This window comes from Schistocerca nitens, chromosome 3, assembly GCF_023898315.1.
Source record: "Schistocerca nitens isolate TAMUIC-IGC-003100 chromosome 3, iqSchNite1.1, whole genome shotgun sequence".
In the NCBI taxonomy this organism is placed as follows: Eukaryota; Metazoa; Arthropoda; class Insecta; order Orthoptera; family Acrididae; genus Schistocerca; species Schistocerca nitens.
In genome coordinates, this window is record NC_064616.1 from 867,420,762 (window position 1) to 867,439,399 (window position 18,638).

Consider the following 18,638-nt stretch of genomic DNA (forward strand, 5'->3'; position numbering starts at 1 on the left):
CAAGATAGCACCTGGGGACTCTTGCATGTATTTACACCATCGAGCTTTCTGAACATATTACTCTTCCTATAGCTTTGTTTGCAATACAGGGTGAATTTGAAGACCGTAAGAAACAATTATTTGGGAAATACTGCAGTGGGTTTGATGTAAAAAAAAGAATGATCGATTTTTTAACTATTGTGATTAACAGTGTATGAAAAATATGTGTTATAAAACTTCTAAAAATTGTTTTATTTGTCCATCCATCTTGTAATTTAGAACAGTTTAGAAAGTTGTGCAAAGCTTGCAGCTTAGTGAGTAAGGTAACTGGACATGATTATACAAAACATAGAGTAGTCTCATAACTATCCTCACCCAATTACTATAATTTGTAATCCAGGAGGAAAAGCGGCAGGAAATTCAGAACATTTATCATAGTTTAACTATTAAAAAAATAGTTGTAGCATTGTCATCAAAGTGCACTTAATTCCAGCGTCAATCGACGGCTGGAATTTGAGGCGAAACAAGCGCTGTGTCATTGTACAAGGTACGAGGCGAGTGAGTGTGCCAAGACTTACCCCATTTCATTATTACCAGCGCCATATCATTTAAACGCGCTTAATTTAAGGGTGAAATTAAAAATTAAAATAACGTTTTAAAACTTTGTCATTGTATGCTTGAGTATATTAATGTTAACATTCTAATGTCTTAGAATGATAAAATCAACATGTTAGGCAAAATATACGATCTTCAGAAAGAATTAAGTGCCGCTGAATAATAAAATTAGAAAGCTAAGAACTGGTCATAATAAGCAAATTATGTAATTAAAAGTTACAAGTCTGAACTACATCAGAGCAATATTTTGGTTAAAATCGGCGTTTTAATGAAAAATTTAAGCCGCTAAATAGTAGACACAGAAAGATGAAAATTTGATGTAGCCTCAGTTTCATGTAAAAACATTAAATACGTGGATCAAACAGCTATCTCTATTAGTTTTCAAATTATTTACTAAAAACCAAATTTGGAACGAGAACGTCTTTGTTGGTTGTAGATTAAGTGACATTTGTATTTGTAACAGAAAGTTCTCATTGCAGCACTCTATTATATTCATGAAATAACATAAGCTGTACCAAGTTTCGAGACTCCATTGTAAATAACAGTGGTTACAAGTAATCTTAAAGAGGCAGTTCAGAGGTCATGTTCTACTGTCAGTTCCTTTCTAAAAATTCTAGCTGACAAAGTTAAAATGCGGTCCAACTAAAACTTTTTCAGTAGCTAAAGCAAACTTAACTCTTCTTTCTTTCTTTCTTTCTTTCTTCATTTGAGTCACCTAAGGACCACGCACCAATTTCAATGCTTCCTTCTTTGTTGTTCTTTCTCTTTCCTCCAGTATTCTTTCATCTTTTCATTATGTATCCTTTTTCTCACCTCGGACCATTTTGATCCTGTCTTCTTCTTCCTCTTGCCTTGGATTCATTCCATTTTTAACACTTTCCTCTCGAAACTCTCTCTTTCTGTTGCATCTTTTTCACTTATGTTGTTACTTTCCAAATATTTCCGAACTTCTTGAATCCAGGCTATTGCTGACTTCTTGTCCCAAAGATATTTAAAAATCTGTTTGGTTAATCTGCTGCTGTTCATTCTGTATAAGTGTTCAAAAAATAGCAGTCGCCTCTTTCGTAGTGTTTCATTTATGTTTTCCATGTTACGATAAACTTCTTCACTGCTTCTTAATTTCCATACCTCTGTATATTTTGGTGGTCCAAGAATTTTTCGAATGATTTTTCTTTCTAGGACTTCAAGTTTTTGTAATTTGTAGTTCAGTACTAAACATTCCCTTGCATAAAGACATTCTGGTTTTACTACTGTGTTGTAGTGCTGTATCTTCAAATTTTTAGAGAGACACCTTTTGTTGTAAACATTCCTAGTTATTCCATTAGCTCTCTCCATTTTATGTATTCTTTCTTCTATAGCGAATTTTTCTAAGCCATTTTCTTGGATAATTTCTACCAAACATTTAAATTTATTTACCCTCTTTATCTGGCCAATATCTGTTGCTATGGATTCCGGAGCATTTTTTTATATTTGTCATAAATTTTGTTTTTTTTTCTACAGATATTCTTAAACCTGCTTTGTTGGCTATTTCTTCTAAGAGACTGATCTGTATTCCAGCATTTGTTAGGTTTTCAGAAAGATTGGCAAAATCATCTGCAAATGCTAAACAGTGAATTTCAATACCTTTGTTTTTAGTTCCCAGTCTGATTGGTGATAGCTTCTCTTCTTTTAGTTTTTGTTTCCATTCTCTTGCCATTTTCTCTAGTACGCAGTTAAACAGGAGTGGAGGCAGGCCATCACCTTGCCTAACACCTGTTTTTATGTTGAATGCCTTGACTGACTTAACTCAATTTAGATGAATATTAAAGATTGTAAATTGTTAAAACGACAGAGTTGTTGATTAATACATGTCCGGGAAAAGGACCATTTAGATACTGCAAGCTGTGTCTAGAGCGACTGATAGCAGATGTTCTGTTTGGCGGTCCGCTGCGCCCCTGTATAAATACAGACAGAGACGCAGTGGTAGGACACACTTCGCACCGAGACACCACACTGCCCGCGTCCGCGCCTGTCAAACGCCAGCGTGCATTGTCATTGTGCCTCGGGTAACGTCATAGCTTGGCACACTTGAATGCGTTTTCGGTAAAATTAGGAAGTGAACTCGCGAAGACTGTACACCGTCCTGGCTCGCTTAAATGTCATAGAAGTAACTGTTTGCTGCCGACCGTAATGTTGACAAAACCGCGTGGAAGTGGCGAGATTATTTTCCACTTTTAAGGCAAGCAATTAACTTGTAGTGATTAGGAGTCAGGATGACAGACCATTTTACTTGTAACTTCCCATGGAGGTCGCCTCTGAACTGTTACTTTTATTTGTAGTCATAGTTCCTGATCCCGTTTAGTAAACAGCAGTGCGCACAAAGAGTACTGTGGACTTGCAGACTGAAAATTATGGTCAGTATATTCTCCATCGCTCTCTGGGTGACCTTAAAAATAGTTTTCAGGCTCTTGTAGACGGCAAAGGTTGGTCGAACGCACGTACAGACAATTTAAGAGTCTTTTCAAAACGACATAACGAAGTAACGACCCTTGGATTATTACCTGCGCCCCACATATGGTTCATCAGCCAGTAAACTGAACTGTGAAAGTGATCGGTACAAAGCAGGGAACTCGATAGGCACTAACAGGATACCGAAGTGAAATACTTCTAAACCATTGGGAGGACAGTGTTGAGATTCGCTCGCGAGTGTGGTGACTAAATTGTGAATGTTAGCCACAGTAACCTTGAACGTGACGGAAAGAGGTAAGAGGACGACACTAAACCTGGGCTACTGTTGGCGCTGAGGCTAGAAGCAGACGGTGCATCATCGCGGAGCTGCATGGACCTGCAAGTTACCAGCAAGCTACTCCGCGCTCTCACCGGTGTCCAAGCCTCCCTGGAGCTACTGCAGAAGTCAGACGTTGAAATTAACTAGAATGGTTCTGTCAAACTAATAAATACATCTGAAGGTGTTTTGTCAACAGTGTTACTGCGAAATTTGAACCCATTTCTGATGATGATGTAATTGAAGCTGAAGTCAAAAAAAAAAAAAAAAAATAATAGAGTTATCAGATAACGTAACTGAGATAAATATTTCTGAAATTCAGCCAAACCAGGGAATGCTATAAACTCCTTCAAAACCGGTTGAAATGCCAAGTGGCGACGCAGAGAAACCAAACTGGATGCAGTTACTATTTTCATAACTTGACTCTTATCATAAAGAACTGAACAACAAAATGAAATCCAGTAGTAAACAGTTAAGCAGTAATTAAAAATTAAAGGTTGAAATGAACTCAAAACTGAATAGCTTAAACTATAAAATTGATTCTAACCACAATGATCTGCTAGTCAAATTAGGGCAATAGCTTACTAAACTGCATAGTATTTTCAAAACCGATATTGGTGAAGTTCTTAAAGATTTCAAACAAACAGATGATCTTATGAAACGGAGGCCGTCAGAAAGAATAGGTAATGAATCCAAACTTTGCTCTAATCGGTTTGAGGAAGTAACAAATAAAGTAAACGCTTGACAGAAGGATATGAAGAAAGTTAAATCTGATGTGTGAAATTGTATAAAGATGTTGATAAAAAAATTCTGACAGAGAGAAAGCAGTAGAACTACAAGTACAAAAGCTAAATACTAGTATTACTAACATAGAAAATAGGGTAACCTCTAGTAGCTCTTGTAATACTACTGTACAGCATTTTGCTTCAGTTGAGGCAGATTTTATCGGATGGCGTCGGTTTTTACGTTTTGATCCAGACACAGAAATTCAGCCGTTAGACTCGTGGAATGATTTTAACGATGTTTTACCAAATGCATAGTCAAAACATGAGGCAATTTCTTTCATAAGAAGTCATTTATCAGGAAAAAATGGAAATCAACGTTTGGCGTCATTGGCCGGGAGGCCCATTACCGGGCAGGTCCGGCCGCCTCGGTGCAGGTCTTATTACATTCGACGCCACATTGGGCGACCCGCGCGCCGGATGGGGATGAAATGATGATGAAGACAACACAACATCCAGTCCCTGAGCGGAGAAAATCCCCGACCCAGCCGGGAATCTAACCTTTTTTTATTTAAACGTTTATAAACTTTTATTTACAAAGTAACAATTTTCGTTTTACAAAATCAGTTTGCATTTTACTTGTTCCGATAAGACAATCCGTTCTGTGCTTTTTTTCTGTTACTGTCCAGGTAATTATTTCTTTTGGTCTTCTATATTTTTCGAGTATCTGTCATACTGAGTTCGTTAGTAGTTTCTTACGCTGTTTATTATTTCAGTTTAGCTTTTCTGAGTCTTGATACCCTACATTTGCACATGTGGCAGAAGGAATTTGAAAGAAAGCATTGATTGCAAGATCTAATTAGTTACACAGAATAATTGAGAAATAGAAGTTATTTTAAGGTTTTTTACTTATTACTAGTTGTTTTTTTTATTTGAATTGTGGATTTTTTCTATCCATTTTAAAATCATGTTGTATTTTAGCCATTTTCTTATTAAATCTAATGTTGGGAAGCGGAAAAGGGGAAGCATTTTACGTTGGGCCTTGGAAACCAGACCGTGGTGGAACATACACTAGACATGAAATCAACTTGACAGAAATATCAACGAATGTATCAACCGTCAGCCGTTATTTGGTGAGCAAAGTGGTATCCAAAGGAAAACACTCATGAATAAATATCTTAACATAAAAGACAAACCATGATAATAAAAAAAAACATTGCCATTATAGCGAATTATTGAAACCATTTTGCCCGGGCCCGTGGGACGGCAATCCGTCACGCTGACCACTCAGCTATCGGAGCGGACATTTATCAGGAGATACTTTGCGATGGTCAGCTGACGTAATGATTAGATGCAAAACTCTTTCTGAATTTAAAACTGCCTTTCGTAATGAGTACTGTTCACACAACAAACAAAACGATGTTTGAGAGAATTTTGGAGTGGTAAAAAGTTTACTCCAGATCACGAATCAGTTAACGAGTTCTCTAGAAAGTGGCTTTCACGGTTGTCACATCTGACAGAAGAAAATGAAACCAGAAATGATGATCATGGGGCTAGGAGGTAAGCTGCCTTGGTTTTGGCAGAAAATAATCATTTCTGCACCTAGAAATAACGTGGATAGGTTTATAAAGAATCTCGAGCGAGTGGAAAGAGTAGCTGCTGTTGAGGAGCAGGTGCAGAATAATACTAGGTAATAACACACTGAGGCTCCAAAGAAACTGGTATAGGCGTGCGTATTCAAATACAGAGACTTCTAAAAAGGCAGAATACGGCGCTGCGGTCGGCATCGCCTGTATAAGACAAGTGTCTGGTGCAGTTGTTAGATCGGTTACTGCTGCTACTATGGCAGATTATCAAGATTTCAGTGACTTTGAACGTGGTGTTATAGTCGGCGCAAGAGCGATGGGACGCAGCATTACCGAGGTAGCAATGAAGTGGGGATTTTCCCGTACGACCATTTCACGGAACCAACGATGACTGAAGAGACACGTCCAACGTGGCAGAAGTGAAACCCTTCCACAAATGGCTGCAGATTTCAATGTTGGGCACTCGTGTAGCCTTGATGACTATGACACATAGCTTTACGCCTTGCCTGGGCCCGTCAACACCGACATTGGACTGTTGATGACTGGAAACATGTTGCCTGATCCGACGAGTCTCGTTTGAAATTGTATCGAGCGGATGGACGTGTACGGGTACGGGGACAACCTCATAAATCCATGGACCTGCATGTCATCAGGGGACTGTTCAAGCTAGTAGAGGCTCTGTAATGGTATGGGGCAGGTGCAGTTGGAGTGATATGGGACCCCTGATACGTCTGGATTCGACTCTGACAGGTGACACGTACGTAAGCATCCTGTCTGATCACCTGCATTCATTCGTCATTGTGCATTCCGACGGACTTCAGCAATTCCAGCCGGACAATGTGACACCACACACGTCCAGAATTTTACAGAGTGGATTGAAAATATCTAGGATGCCCTGCGATGTTTTGTTCGGAAGAGATCTCCAGAAGGCATATTCCAGGACGGAGAGATGTTCAAGCGCCTATATCTCTTGGGAGAATTGTTGGGTGCGCTTGAATGGAATATTTGTTAATCAATACACATTAAGCTTTCTACCGTTTATGCTGTTGGTTCGATACAATTTATCGCATTAGTTTTCCTATTACTGGCTCCAACCCTTTGACGATTGATGGACGTATGTTGGAGCTTGTCTCCTGATTCCTAGTAAGTCGAGGAGAGTTCGTCATATCTATTAAGCATGGCAGGAATGCCTACCTATTTGGTAACAGTGTAGTTCATAGGCGACAAAATCAGAGCTACTTGAGTCTGACCCATCTCAGGAGAGCCCATTCATTGCCATCTACAGTATACAATTTGAGTGCAGGTGTTCTGCTACAAACCACAGGATATCTTTGTTACCCTTGAATATCTTAATCGGTACATACAATTTGAGTGTATTAAAGAAAAGAGTGTGAAAAAAAACTGCACCTGAATTTCCAGAATGAGGGATCCGAAGTATTCAGGGTTGTGTGTCTAGCACTGTATCTGTTTCCTCTGAAGTTCATCAGCCACACGTCGTAGCCGTCATCTGCAAGTAGGTACCCTGCAACAGCAATCAGTTTACTGGATAAGATCTCGAGGAAACTTAAGATTTCTACACTTTGAGAATGATTTTAATGGTTGTGGGATAGTTAAAGCAATACTTAATAACAAACATTGTTCCCTTACACTTTTATAACAACTGGCATTGTCAAATATTTTATTGAATTATAGCTACACTGGGGAAGGATCAGAAATACTTCAATGGCAGAATGATGACAGTGAGTGGCCTAATGTGTCTTTAGAAATTTGTTTATGTTTTCCGAAACACAGTGCCCGTGGAGATGTGATGCTGTCGGCATTTGAACAAATACATTCCGAAAAAACAATATACTCTTGTGGAACCTCAACAAAATGTGAGTCAGTTGTCCCAAGAAACTTTGTCTCAGTGAAGAAAAACCGAATTAATGTTTGAGCAACTGACTTTATGCTATTGTAAACCCACGTAGCCCAATTCAGCTATTTTGTGTGTGCATGTGACAGTTTCTTGTGGGAGCCGCCAGATCCAGATCCCATCCTGGACCTAATGCTGGTGGATCCGCCTCCAGATGCCGTCCCAGATGTAATGTGGGCGGATCCACCTCTGAACCGTACCCAGATGTAACGTGGGTAGATCCATCATTGGACCCAATCCCAAACATAACATGCATGGATCCATTTGCGAACCCTATCTTAAACCTATTCCAGATAGTGTGGGCTCCGTGAGAATTCGACACATGCACCCATAAAATACACTCCTGGAAATGGAAAAAAGAACACATTGACACCGGTGTGTCAGACCCACCATACTTGCTCCGGACACTGCGAGAGGGCTGTACAAGCATTGATCACACGCACGGCACAGCGGACACACCAGGAACCGCGGTGTTGGCCGTCGAATGGCGCTAGCTGCGCAGCATTTGTGCACCGCCGCCGTCAGTGTCAGCCAGTTTGCCGTGGCATACGGAGCTCCATCGCAGTCTTTAACACTGGTAGCATGCCGCGACAGCGTGGACTTGAACCGTATGTGCAGTTGACGGACTTTGAGCGAGGGCGTATAGTGGGCATGCGGGAGGCCGGGTGGACGTACCGCCGAATTGCTAAACACGTGGGGCGTGAGGTCTCCACAGTACATCGATGTTGTCGCCAGTGGTCGGCGGAAGGTGCACGTGCCCGTCGACCTGGGACCGGACCGCAGCGACGCACGGATGCACGCCAAGACCGTAGGATCCTACGCAGTGCCGTAGGGGACCGCACCGCCACTTCCCAGCAAATTAGGGACACTGTTGCTCCTGGGGTATCGGCGAGGACCATTCGCAACCGTCTCCATGAAGCTGGGCTACGGTCCCGCACACCGTTAGGCCGTCTTCCGCTCACGCCCCAACATCGTGCAGCCCGCCTCCAGTGGTGTCGCGACAGGCGTGAATGGAGGGACGAATGGAGACGTGTCGTCTTCAGCGATGAGAGTCGCTTCTGCCTTGGTGCCAATGATGGTCGTATGCATGTTTGGCGCCGTGCAGGTGAGCGCCACAATCAGGACTGCATACGACCGAGGCACACAGGGCCAACACCCGGCATCATGGTGTGGGGAGCGATCTCCTACACTGGCCGTACACCACTGGTGATCGTCGAGGGGACACTGAATAGTGCACGGTACATCCAAACCGTCATCGAACCCATCGTTCTACCATTCCTAGACCGGCAAGGGAACCTGCTGTTCCAACAGGACAATGCACGTCCGCATGTATCCCGTGCCACCCAACGTGCTCTAGAAGGTGTAAGTCAACTACCCTGGCCAGCAAGATCTCCGGATCTGTCCCCCATTGAGCATGTTTGGGACTGGATGAAGCGTCGTCTCACGCGGTCTGCACGTCCAGCACGAATGCTGGTCCAACTGAGGCGCCAGGTGGAAATGGCATGGCAAGCCGTTCCACAGGACTACATCCAGCATCGCTACGATCGTCTCCATGGGAGAATAGCAGCCTGCATTGCTGCGAAAGGTGGATATACACTGTACTAGTGCCGACATTGTGCATGCTCTGTTGCCTGTGTCTATGTGCCTGTGGTTCTGTCAGTGTGATCATGTGATGTATCTGACCCCAGGAATGTGTCAATAAAGTTTCCCCTTCCTGGGACAATGAATTCACGGTGTTCTTTTTTCAATTTCCAGGAGTGTAGAACAAATTGGGTATGCGTTTTTACAACAGGTTAAAGCCAGTTCCTCAAACACAGTTTCCATCTGTTACATGAATTCTGGATCATTTAGTATGAACCAGGTATCAACCCACGCTGAAATAACCATATTAGTACTTGGTGTATCCTCCACAGTCGGCAATACAGGCACTGACTCTAGCATCTAAGTGATCATACAGATGGAGAATACTGTCCTCGGATAAGTTACGCCACGTCCGCTTGACCTGTTCATGTTGTTCTGTACGATTGTAGACAAGTCCAGAGATTGTGCTGATCAGGGAAATTACTGCACGTCTTGCAGTGCACATTGACTTTCATGGGCAGTTTGTGGGCGAGCATTATCGTGTTGCAACAACACATCACCTTCCTGTTGCAAGAGCGGCAAAAGAACATGTCTAATAACATTTTGCAATACCGAATGCTGGTTAGCGTCTCCTCCAGAACCACCAAAGGTGAACAAGAGCTGTAGCTTATCGCACCCCAGACCATAAGGCCTGGGGTGGGACCAACGTGTCTTAGACGAATGCAATCTATGAGATAGGGCTCATCTGGCCTACGTTTACGAGCAAACGACTATCACTGTATTGCAACCAGCTTGCCCTTTAAACCATCATTCTTTTCGTTCTTTTGCCGACCACCGTTCGAGTCAGCAGATGAATCTACACTGAAACGAGGTCACTGGAATACAAATCTGTGCCCATTTCCCACTGAAATGAGTCTGCAGTAACTGGGGAGCAAAAACTTTCGAGTATCATCGACCTTCCTGTGGCAATGACAGCCTCTTAATGCAAGTGTTTCGGTGACTTTAAAATAAGTTTCTTGTAAGCAGATGCGCTACCGCTACGGTCGCAGGTTCGAATCCTGCCTCGGGCATGGCTGTGTGTGGCGTCCTTAGGTTAGTTAGGTTTAAGTAGTTCTAAGTTCAAGGGGACTAATGACCACAGCAGTGAAGTCCCATAGTGCTCAGAGCCATTTGAACCATTTTTTTTTTGTAAGCAGGTGCAAAACGGTATCTCCTGGATCAGGAGCTGTAATTCTTCCAAATTAGATCGGTTCCACTGCAGTAGGGAAGTCCCTATGGGAACCATTGATTAGCTATGATTGGCCCTGTCCTTCCCTCTTGGCAGTGGTAATTTACCCGTGAAGTCAGGGAGAGCGTGGAACGGAGCTCAGCTCTTCGGTTCAAAAAAAAATGGTTCAAATGGCTCTGAGCACTATGGGACTCAACTGCTGTGGTCATAAGTCCCCTAGAACTTAGAACTACTTAAACCTAACTAACCTAAGGACAGCACACAACACCCAGCCATCACGAGGCAGAGAAAATCCCTGACCCCGCCGGGAATCGAACCCGGGAACCCGGGCGTGGGAAGCGAGAACGCTACCGCACGACCACGAGATGCGGGCAGCTCTTCGGGTCCTCCACGTGGATATCATTGTCTTCACAACCGTAAAATCACCTTTGGAAAGGGAGAGTGCTCGCCAGTCCAATAGCTATGTTGCCACTTTCTTTGAATTCGACCGATTATTTGTGTGAACAGTAGCTTGGACGGATTGAGAGAACGGCTTAGTGAGTTTCTGGTGGTGTGCAGTATCAAGTGGCTGTGGTTTCAAGTCCACCGTTGACAGCTTCCGAATGATTTCGGGTTCAAATTCAGCTTTTCGCCCACATGTAGACTTACCAGAACATTTACTCGTATTTGAATCTGTGGTGTGCATTTGTGTGAACGTGTCACACTAGGCGACTGGATTCTTAAGGGCCGATACAAAAGAAATAGCAAACACTACAGGTTGCATAGCTTTGATAGCTTTTTTAGCTTCACTATAGGGTATGTACACTACTGGCCATTAAAATTGCTACACCAAGAAGAAATGCAAATGATAACCGGTATTCATTGGACAAATATATTATACTAGAACTGACATGTGATTACATTTTCACTCAATTTGGGTGCATAGATCCTGAGAAATCAGTACCCACAACAACCACCTCTGGCCGTAATAACGGCCTTGATACACCTGTGCATTGAGTCAAACAGAGCTTGGATGGCGTGTACAGGTACAGCTGCCCATGCAGCTTCAACATGATACCACAGTATAGCAAGAATAGTGACTGGCGTATTGTGACGAGCCAGTTGCTCGGCCACCATTGACCAGACGTTTTCAATTGGTGAGAGATCTGGAGAATGTGATGGCCAGGGCAGCAGTCGAACATTTTCTGTATCCAGAAAGGCCCGTACAGGACCTGCAACGTGCGGGCGTGCATTATCCGGCTGAAATGTAGGGTTCCGCAGGGATCGAATGAAGGGTAGAGCCACGGGTCGTAACACATCTGAAATGTAACGTCCACTGTTCAAAGTGTCATCAATGCGAATAAGAGGTGACCGAGACGTGTAACCAATGGCACCCCATACCATCACGCCGGGTGATATGCCAGTATGGCGATGACGAATACGCGCTTCCAATGTCCGTTCACCGCGATGTCGCCAAACACGGATGCGACCATCATGATGCTGTAAACAGAACCTGGATTCATTCGAAAAAATGACGTTGTGCCTGTGCACCCAGGTTCGTCGTTGAGTACACCATCGCAGGCGTTCCTGTCTGTGATGCTGCGTCAAGGGTAATCGCAGCCATAGTCTCCGAGCTGATAGTCCATACTGCTGCAAACGTCGTCGAACTGTTCGTGCAGATGGTTGTTGTCTTGCAAACGTCCCCATCTGTTGACTCAGGGATCGAGACGTAGCTGCACGATCCGTTACAGCCATGCTGATAAGATGCCTGTCATCTCGACTGCTAGTGATACGAGGCCGTTGGGATCCAGCACGGCGTTCCGTATTTCCCTCCTGAACCCACCGATTCCATATTCTGCTAAGAGTCATTGGATCTCGACCAACGCGAGCAGCAATGTCGTGATACGATAAACCGCAATAGCGATAAGCTACAATCCGACCTTTATCAATGTCGGAATCGTGATGGTACGCATTTCTCCTCCTTACACGAGGCATCACACAACGTTTCACGAAGCAACGCCGGTCAACTGCTGTTTGTGTATGAGAAATCAGTTGGAAACTTTCCTCATGTCAGCACGTTGTAGGTGTCACCACCGGCGCCAACCTTGTGTGAATGCTCCAAAAAGCTAATCATTTGCATTGCACAGCATCTTCATCCTGTCGGTTAAATTTCGCGTCCGTAGCACGTCATCTTCGTGATGTAGCTATTTTAATGGCCAGTAGTGTATCTCGTAAGTTTCAACTCCTGAATTTTCTTTTCTTCGTTATAAACCCCACACTTCCTGCTCCATACTGGGTGATCTCCAGACCATTTTATACATTTTGGAGGATGTGTATTAGAATTGGCCGATTCGTGAGCTGAACGTCCACAGTTGCCACACGCAGCCCCTGCTTTACATGCGATAATGGGATGACCAAATCTTTGATGTTTGAAGCACCGCATTGGGTTGAGAACTGTAGAATAAACATTGCGTCTCATATAGTTCTGCCCTTCCATGCTCCAATATTTTTCCATTCTTCTCGAAACTTCATCTCCATTATATCGGAGCAGGCAACAATGCCTTCACATAAGTTAAGGTTGTTATGCAACCAGCCGCAACACGGTAGTCACCTAAGCCCTTCCATCCCAGAAACTTAAATACTTGGTCCGACATGATAGTTTCAATTAGAAGTCCTCCTTTAGGAAGTTGTTCGATACTTTTTAAAGAACCAGCAATACCTTCGAATGGCTTGTGAATACAGAAAGGGGAGATCTTCTCAAAGGTTCCCCCCACTCTCTTGATTACAATGAAAGTGTTATGGCAAACTACTGCCCTGTTACTATAATTCTGAAACTTCTTTTCAGGTGCACTGGCCAACTGAGCTCGCTTTGTTGCGTGGGTGTAGGTACTCCCTGACAGTACATCCTTCCAGTCAGGAGTAGATTGGAACTGAGTTCACTCCATGGGGATCCCACGAACCACTAGGGAAACGAATGTCGATCCAGACAGAGCCCTATCTGCCTGAGCAAGTCTTATACAACTAGAGGATGTCATGTGCCCCAGAGGTTGTCCGCTAGAGCCTGTTTCACCTCAGCACCCATTCACCTCAATACTGATTCACCTCATCAGCACGTAGCACACATGAGGTTGACGCATTTTTCTTTTTAAAGAGGTGTGTACCTTCCTCATGGTCCAGGTGGTGAGACCGAGGCCTCTGGTCTCTGAAACACACAATGTTCCACTGCTGCACCTAACGATGGTGCTCAGAGTTTACAGTAGAAGAGGTATGTCGGCGCCGAATGCCGACATTTGCCACGCCGGACATTTGCCACACTTGCCCTTTCGCCAGGTAGCTTGAGTAGCGATCCCTCAGGTAAGGGACGCCCTTCCTCGTACTTCTGTCCGCTTTCAAACCGCCGTCTCCACATCTTACTCGATACAACCAGTACGTAAGGGACCTTCTTCTTCGACATCTTGGCGAAATTCAGAGCTTCTCTTCCAAAATCGAAATATTTATAACTTTTGGGAAACGAAAGCAATACCGACGCTTATGTCAGTATGTAATTAGTTCTGCCAAGTACAAATATAGATCCCTCTGTCTGTACGGCAGCTTCCTTTCACGCTTACTGAATGCGATAGAAACAGTGCATCGGCAGGGGAGCTACAAGAAAGGAACGTTGTAAAGAGAATGCGAATGTACGCTAATCATTTCTTTTTCATCACTGCATTTGTGCCTACTTTAATTACTACAACTGCATGCCCAAAAGACAATAAGGGAAGAAGAAGTGGGAATGTGAATGTTTGAAAAGAAGAACGACATACTCCATATTAATTTACTCTCTAAAATCCGATATCCCTTGCGGCGAAACATTAGTTTATAGAGTGTAGCGGGACAATGTTCAAAACATGACTGAAAATACTTTCACTAAATAGAGATAAGAACATCTATGATTGACATGTCATCTAAAGTCGGAAATGAAGTAATACAGACTGCTATGCTTTTAACGTACGTCGTTATTCTACATTGTTTAGCTCTGGTATTTACAGGGCCACAGAGAAAGCATCCTAGATTTTGGAGGGAAAAGCCGTAATTGTAATGATCTGCACCACAACAGAAACAAGAAGCACAACTTAAGGAAAAATAACGTAATGTGTGTTTCAGCTCACAAGTGACATTGAAGCAGATAGTCCCTGTGACTTAGTATGGGAAGAGGTTATATTCGACAACCGGAATAAATTAATAACTGGCTCCTCTTACAGACCCCTGGTCTCAGATGAAACAGTTGCTGAACAGTTCAAAGAAACCTTGAGTCTCATCACAAATAGGTACGCTACTCATACAATTATAGTTGGCAGTCACTTCAATCTACCTTCCGTATGGCCGGCCGGAGTGGCCGTGCGCTTCTAGGCGCTACAGTCTGGAACCGAGCGACCGCTACGGTCGCAGGTTCGAATCCTGCCTCGGGCATGGATGTGTGTGATGTCCTTAGGTTAGTTGGGTTTAATTAGTTCTAAGTTCTAGGCGACTGATGACCTCAGAAGTTAAGTCGCATAGTGCTCAGAACCATTTGAACTTCCCGTATGTTGAAAAAATACTTTTTCAGACCCTATTGTAGACAGAAAACAACTTCCGTAATTGTTCTAAATGCCTTTTTTTAAATTATTTTGAACAATTAGTTCACGAGGCCATTCAAATTGTAAATGGTTACGAAAACACACTTGACCTCGTAGCTACAAATAATCCTGAGCATCACGACGGATACAGGGATTAGTGAACACACAGTCGAGCGAGGCTCAATTCCGTAACAAAGAAATTCTCCAAAACTAAACTAACTATTTATAAAAGCAGCTAAAATTTCGCTTGACGTCTTTCTAAGAGACAGTCTCCAATACTTCCAAACTATGTAAGTGAAGACCATATGTGGCTTCAGTTCAAAGAAATAGTATCAACAGCACTCGAGAGATTCATAACAAATAAATTAATAATAGACGGAAGTGAACCCCCATGGTACACAAAACACGACAGAAAGCTGCTGCAGGAGCACCGAAAAAGGAACGTATAATTTAGACGAACGCAAAATCTCCAAGATTGGCGAAGTTTTACTGAGGCTCGAAATTTGTGCGGATTTCAATGTGAGAAGCATTTAATAGTTTCCACGACGAAAGTCTCTCTAGAAATGTGGCGGAAAATCCAAAGAGATTCTGGTCCTATGTTAACTAAACCAGCGGAAAGTCTCAGTAAGTACCTTTGCTGCGCGACAGCGATGAGGAGGAGGAGGGGGAGGCTAGGGACCCAACATTTCGGAGCAGGTAAAATCGTGGCAAATGTCCGGTGTGGCAAATGTCCGGTATGGCAAATGTCCGCACACCGTCGGCGCCAGCCGGTTCCCAGATCGGGAAAACTGGGGTCGCCTTAGCCATACCCGACCATTGTTGGAGGAGCTCGTACGGTAAAACACAGGCCTTCCTTCCCTAAGTTGCGGGACACTCTTCGTCAGGCCCCTCCATCGAGACCTGTCTGGCTTGGGTGACCATTACAGTAGCTATGCTACAGCTGGCATAGCCCTTAGCGTCACTGAGTCATGCAAACTCTCCTACCTGGCAGTAAAACTGCCTACGATAAAGCGGCGTCCGCCATGATGGCGTAGCTTAAAGGGATGCAAGTGGTTTGCAGTAATATTCACGTAGTCCATAGCTGTCCTGGTGCCTTCCATTACTAAACAGGTACCATGGAAGCCCAGGTGAATTTCTCTGATATGCTATGGAAGGGGTATGTGATGACAACACATTATATAGTTCGTTCTTTTCTAAAAGAGTGTCCGCAGCTCGTGATCTAGGGGCTAGCGTCGCTGCCTCTGGTTCACAGGGTCCCAGGTTAGATTCCCGGCCAGGTTGGAAATCTTCTCTTCCCGCGGACTGGGTGTTTGTGTTGTCCTCATCATTTCATCATCATCATCATCATCATTTTTGAGGGTGACTAGATTGGATTGTGGAAAGAAAATGGACTGTATAAAATTTGGGACTTTGTATGGGCGCTGATGACCATGCAGTTGAGCGCCCCACACACCAAACATCATATTCATCTAAAAGAGTTCTTCAATACGTCCGACTCGACTGTGCCTTGCCTCTCCCCCCCCCCCCTTTCTTTCAAAATACTGCCCCTACCGGCCTGCGTCAGAGGCACAGTCCACGTTTCGAGCAGCCATTCGCTTGAACGAGTTCCAACAAGACCACAGACCTGGTATAACAATAAACGTGTTTCACTCGATCAAGCAAGACGCTCCCACAGTTCACAGTCCAATTTCGATGTTCTCACGCCTATTACAGTCGTAACTGACGATATTGTTGCGTCAAATTTGGAGCACTGTGAAGCCCCGTGGTCAACAATCTGCACTGAACGGTATGCTCGTAAACACCAGCTTTGGTCGTCAGAACTGCCTCAGATAGCATATGACTTCAACCAGACAATCGTCGGAGATGTGTTTGGAGGCAACCCGGTCAGGCTCAACGCCTTAGACACACTCTCCAGCGAGTGCTGCACGGTGGAGGTTCCCTGCTGTTTTGGGGTGGCATTATGTGGGGCCGATGTACGCCGCTGGTGGTTATGGGAGGCGCCGTAACGGCTGTACGATACGTGAATGCCATCCTCCGACCGATATTGCAACCATATCGGCAGCATATTGGCGAGGCATTCGTCTTCATGGACGACAATTCGCGCCCCCATCGTGCACATCTTGTGAATGACTTCCTTCAGGGTAACGACATGGCTCGACTAGAGTGGCCAGCATGTTCTCCAGACTTGAACGCTAATTAACATACCTGGGATAGATTGAAAAGGGCTGTTCATGGACGACATGACCCACCAACCACTCTGAGGGATCTACGCCGGATTGCCGTTGAGGAGTGGGACAATCTGGACCAACAGTGCCTTGACGATTACAGGCTAGGACTTGCTACTGGGTATCAGAGGTACCGGTGTGTACAGCAGTCTGGACCACCACCTCTGAAGGTCTCTCTGTATGGTGATACAACATGCAATGTGTGGTTTTCATGAGCAATAAAAAGGGCGGAAATGATGTTTATGTTGATCTCTATTCCAATTTTCTTTACAGGTCGCGGAACTCTCGGTACCGAGGTGATGCAAAACTTTTTTTGAGGTATGCATTTTAAAAGAACGGACAACAACCAGTTTTTTCCAAATTCTCCACTGACCAGGGTAGATCTGCGCCTAGATTCGTCTGGATTCAGGAGGCGAAGTGGTTCGAATCCAGCCACGGGCAACGTTGAAAATGGTTTCCTGCGATTTTCCATTTTCATTTTATCAAATGCTGGGAATTTCCCTTATTATAGGCCACAGCCAATTCTTTCTGAAGTCCTTTCTTTCCTAAGAAGTTCCAATTCCCATACAGATGCAGCCTCTCTGTTTAAATGAAAAGAGCTGCATCAAAGGCGAGCTTAACATATTTTCAGAGACTCACGGCACTAAATCACATATTTACATTAGAAGGCGGCTATCGATTGAAATTTTGTACTATGTATCTGTCCACGAAGATAATTCACTTGTGGAACGGCGATATGTCTTCAAATTTTACTAAAAGAGCGACGTTCTACTGTGAAAAAACGTATTCCTTGGAACAGTGAGTCCAACAGTCACACTCCTAACGGATTTGTAAATAAACGTCAACGTATATTGTACGTCATAGAGGATTTTATTAGGATCAAAGAATGTATAGTTCTTTAACCTTTTGTAGCTCACAGTATCTGTGTATTAAGTTTCGTTTAATAAATAAGTTTGGTTGCTATAGTTTTAAGCTGACTATTGAGATAATAATTTTTAAAAAGTTTTGACAGCTAAGAAAACTGAAGAATTTTAATGAATAGGTCCTTTAATAAAATTTGAGTCCGAATTGAGAAACCTGGGATGTTTCTATGTGCTGGAAAAATTCTGACTTGGTTTCAGATAAGTCGTAAATGTGTAGTAGGAGAAATACAGCTGTTGTCAAAAGAGATTTGAACCCATTTAACTTTATAAGTTATTTAAGCCAACGTTAACATTCTTCTGCTCTGCGATAGTGAAACTTATATTAGAAGATTGAACTGTGTTTTTTAGCAAAAGAGACAATACATTACATTGGAATTATACGTCGTTTGGCAATAGACTGAAGTTATAATACTGCCAAATAAAGATATACACTGAGGCGCCAAAGAAACTGGTGTAGGTATGCGTATTCAAATATATATATATATATATATATATATATATATATATATATATATATATATATAAACAG

The 18,638-nt window shown here is 43.4% G+C and overlaps 1 protein-coding gene across 1 annotated transcript in view; it reads right to left on the bottom strand.

Annotated features, from left to right (window-relative positions):
- LOC126249455 (lipase 1-like) overlaps positions 1-18,638 on the bottom strand; it is a 135,886-nt gene that overhangs the window by 108,136 nt on the left and 9,112 nt on the right. The window contains exon 2 of the mRNA XM_049951108.1: positions 7,074-7,188. Within this exon, the coding sequence (XP_049807065.1) occupies positions 7,074-7,188 (115 nt within the window). The remainder of the gene's footprint in view (positions 1-7,073; positions 7,189-18,638) is intronic.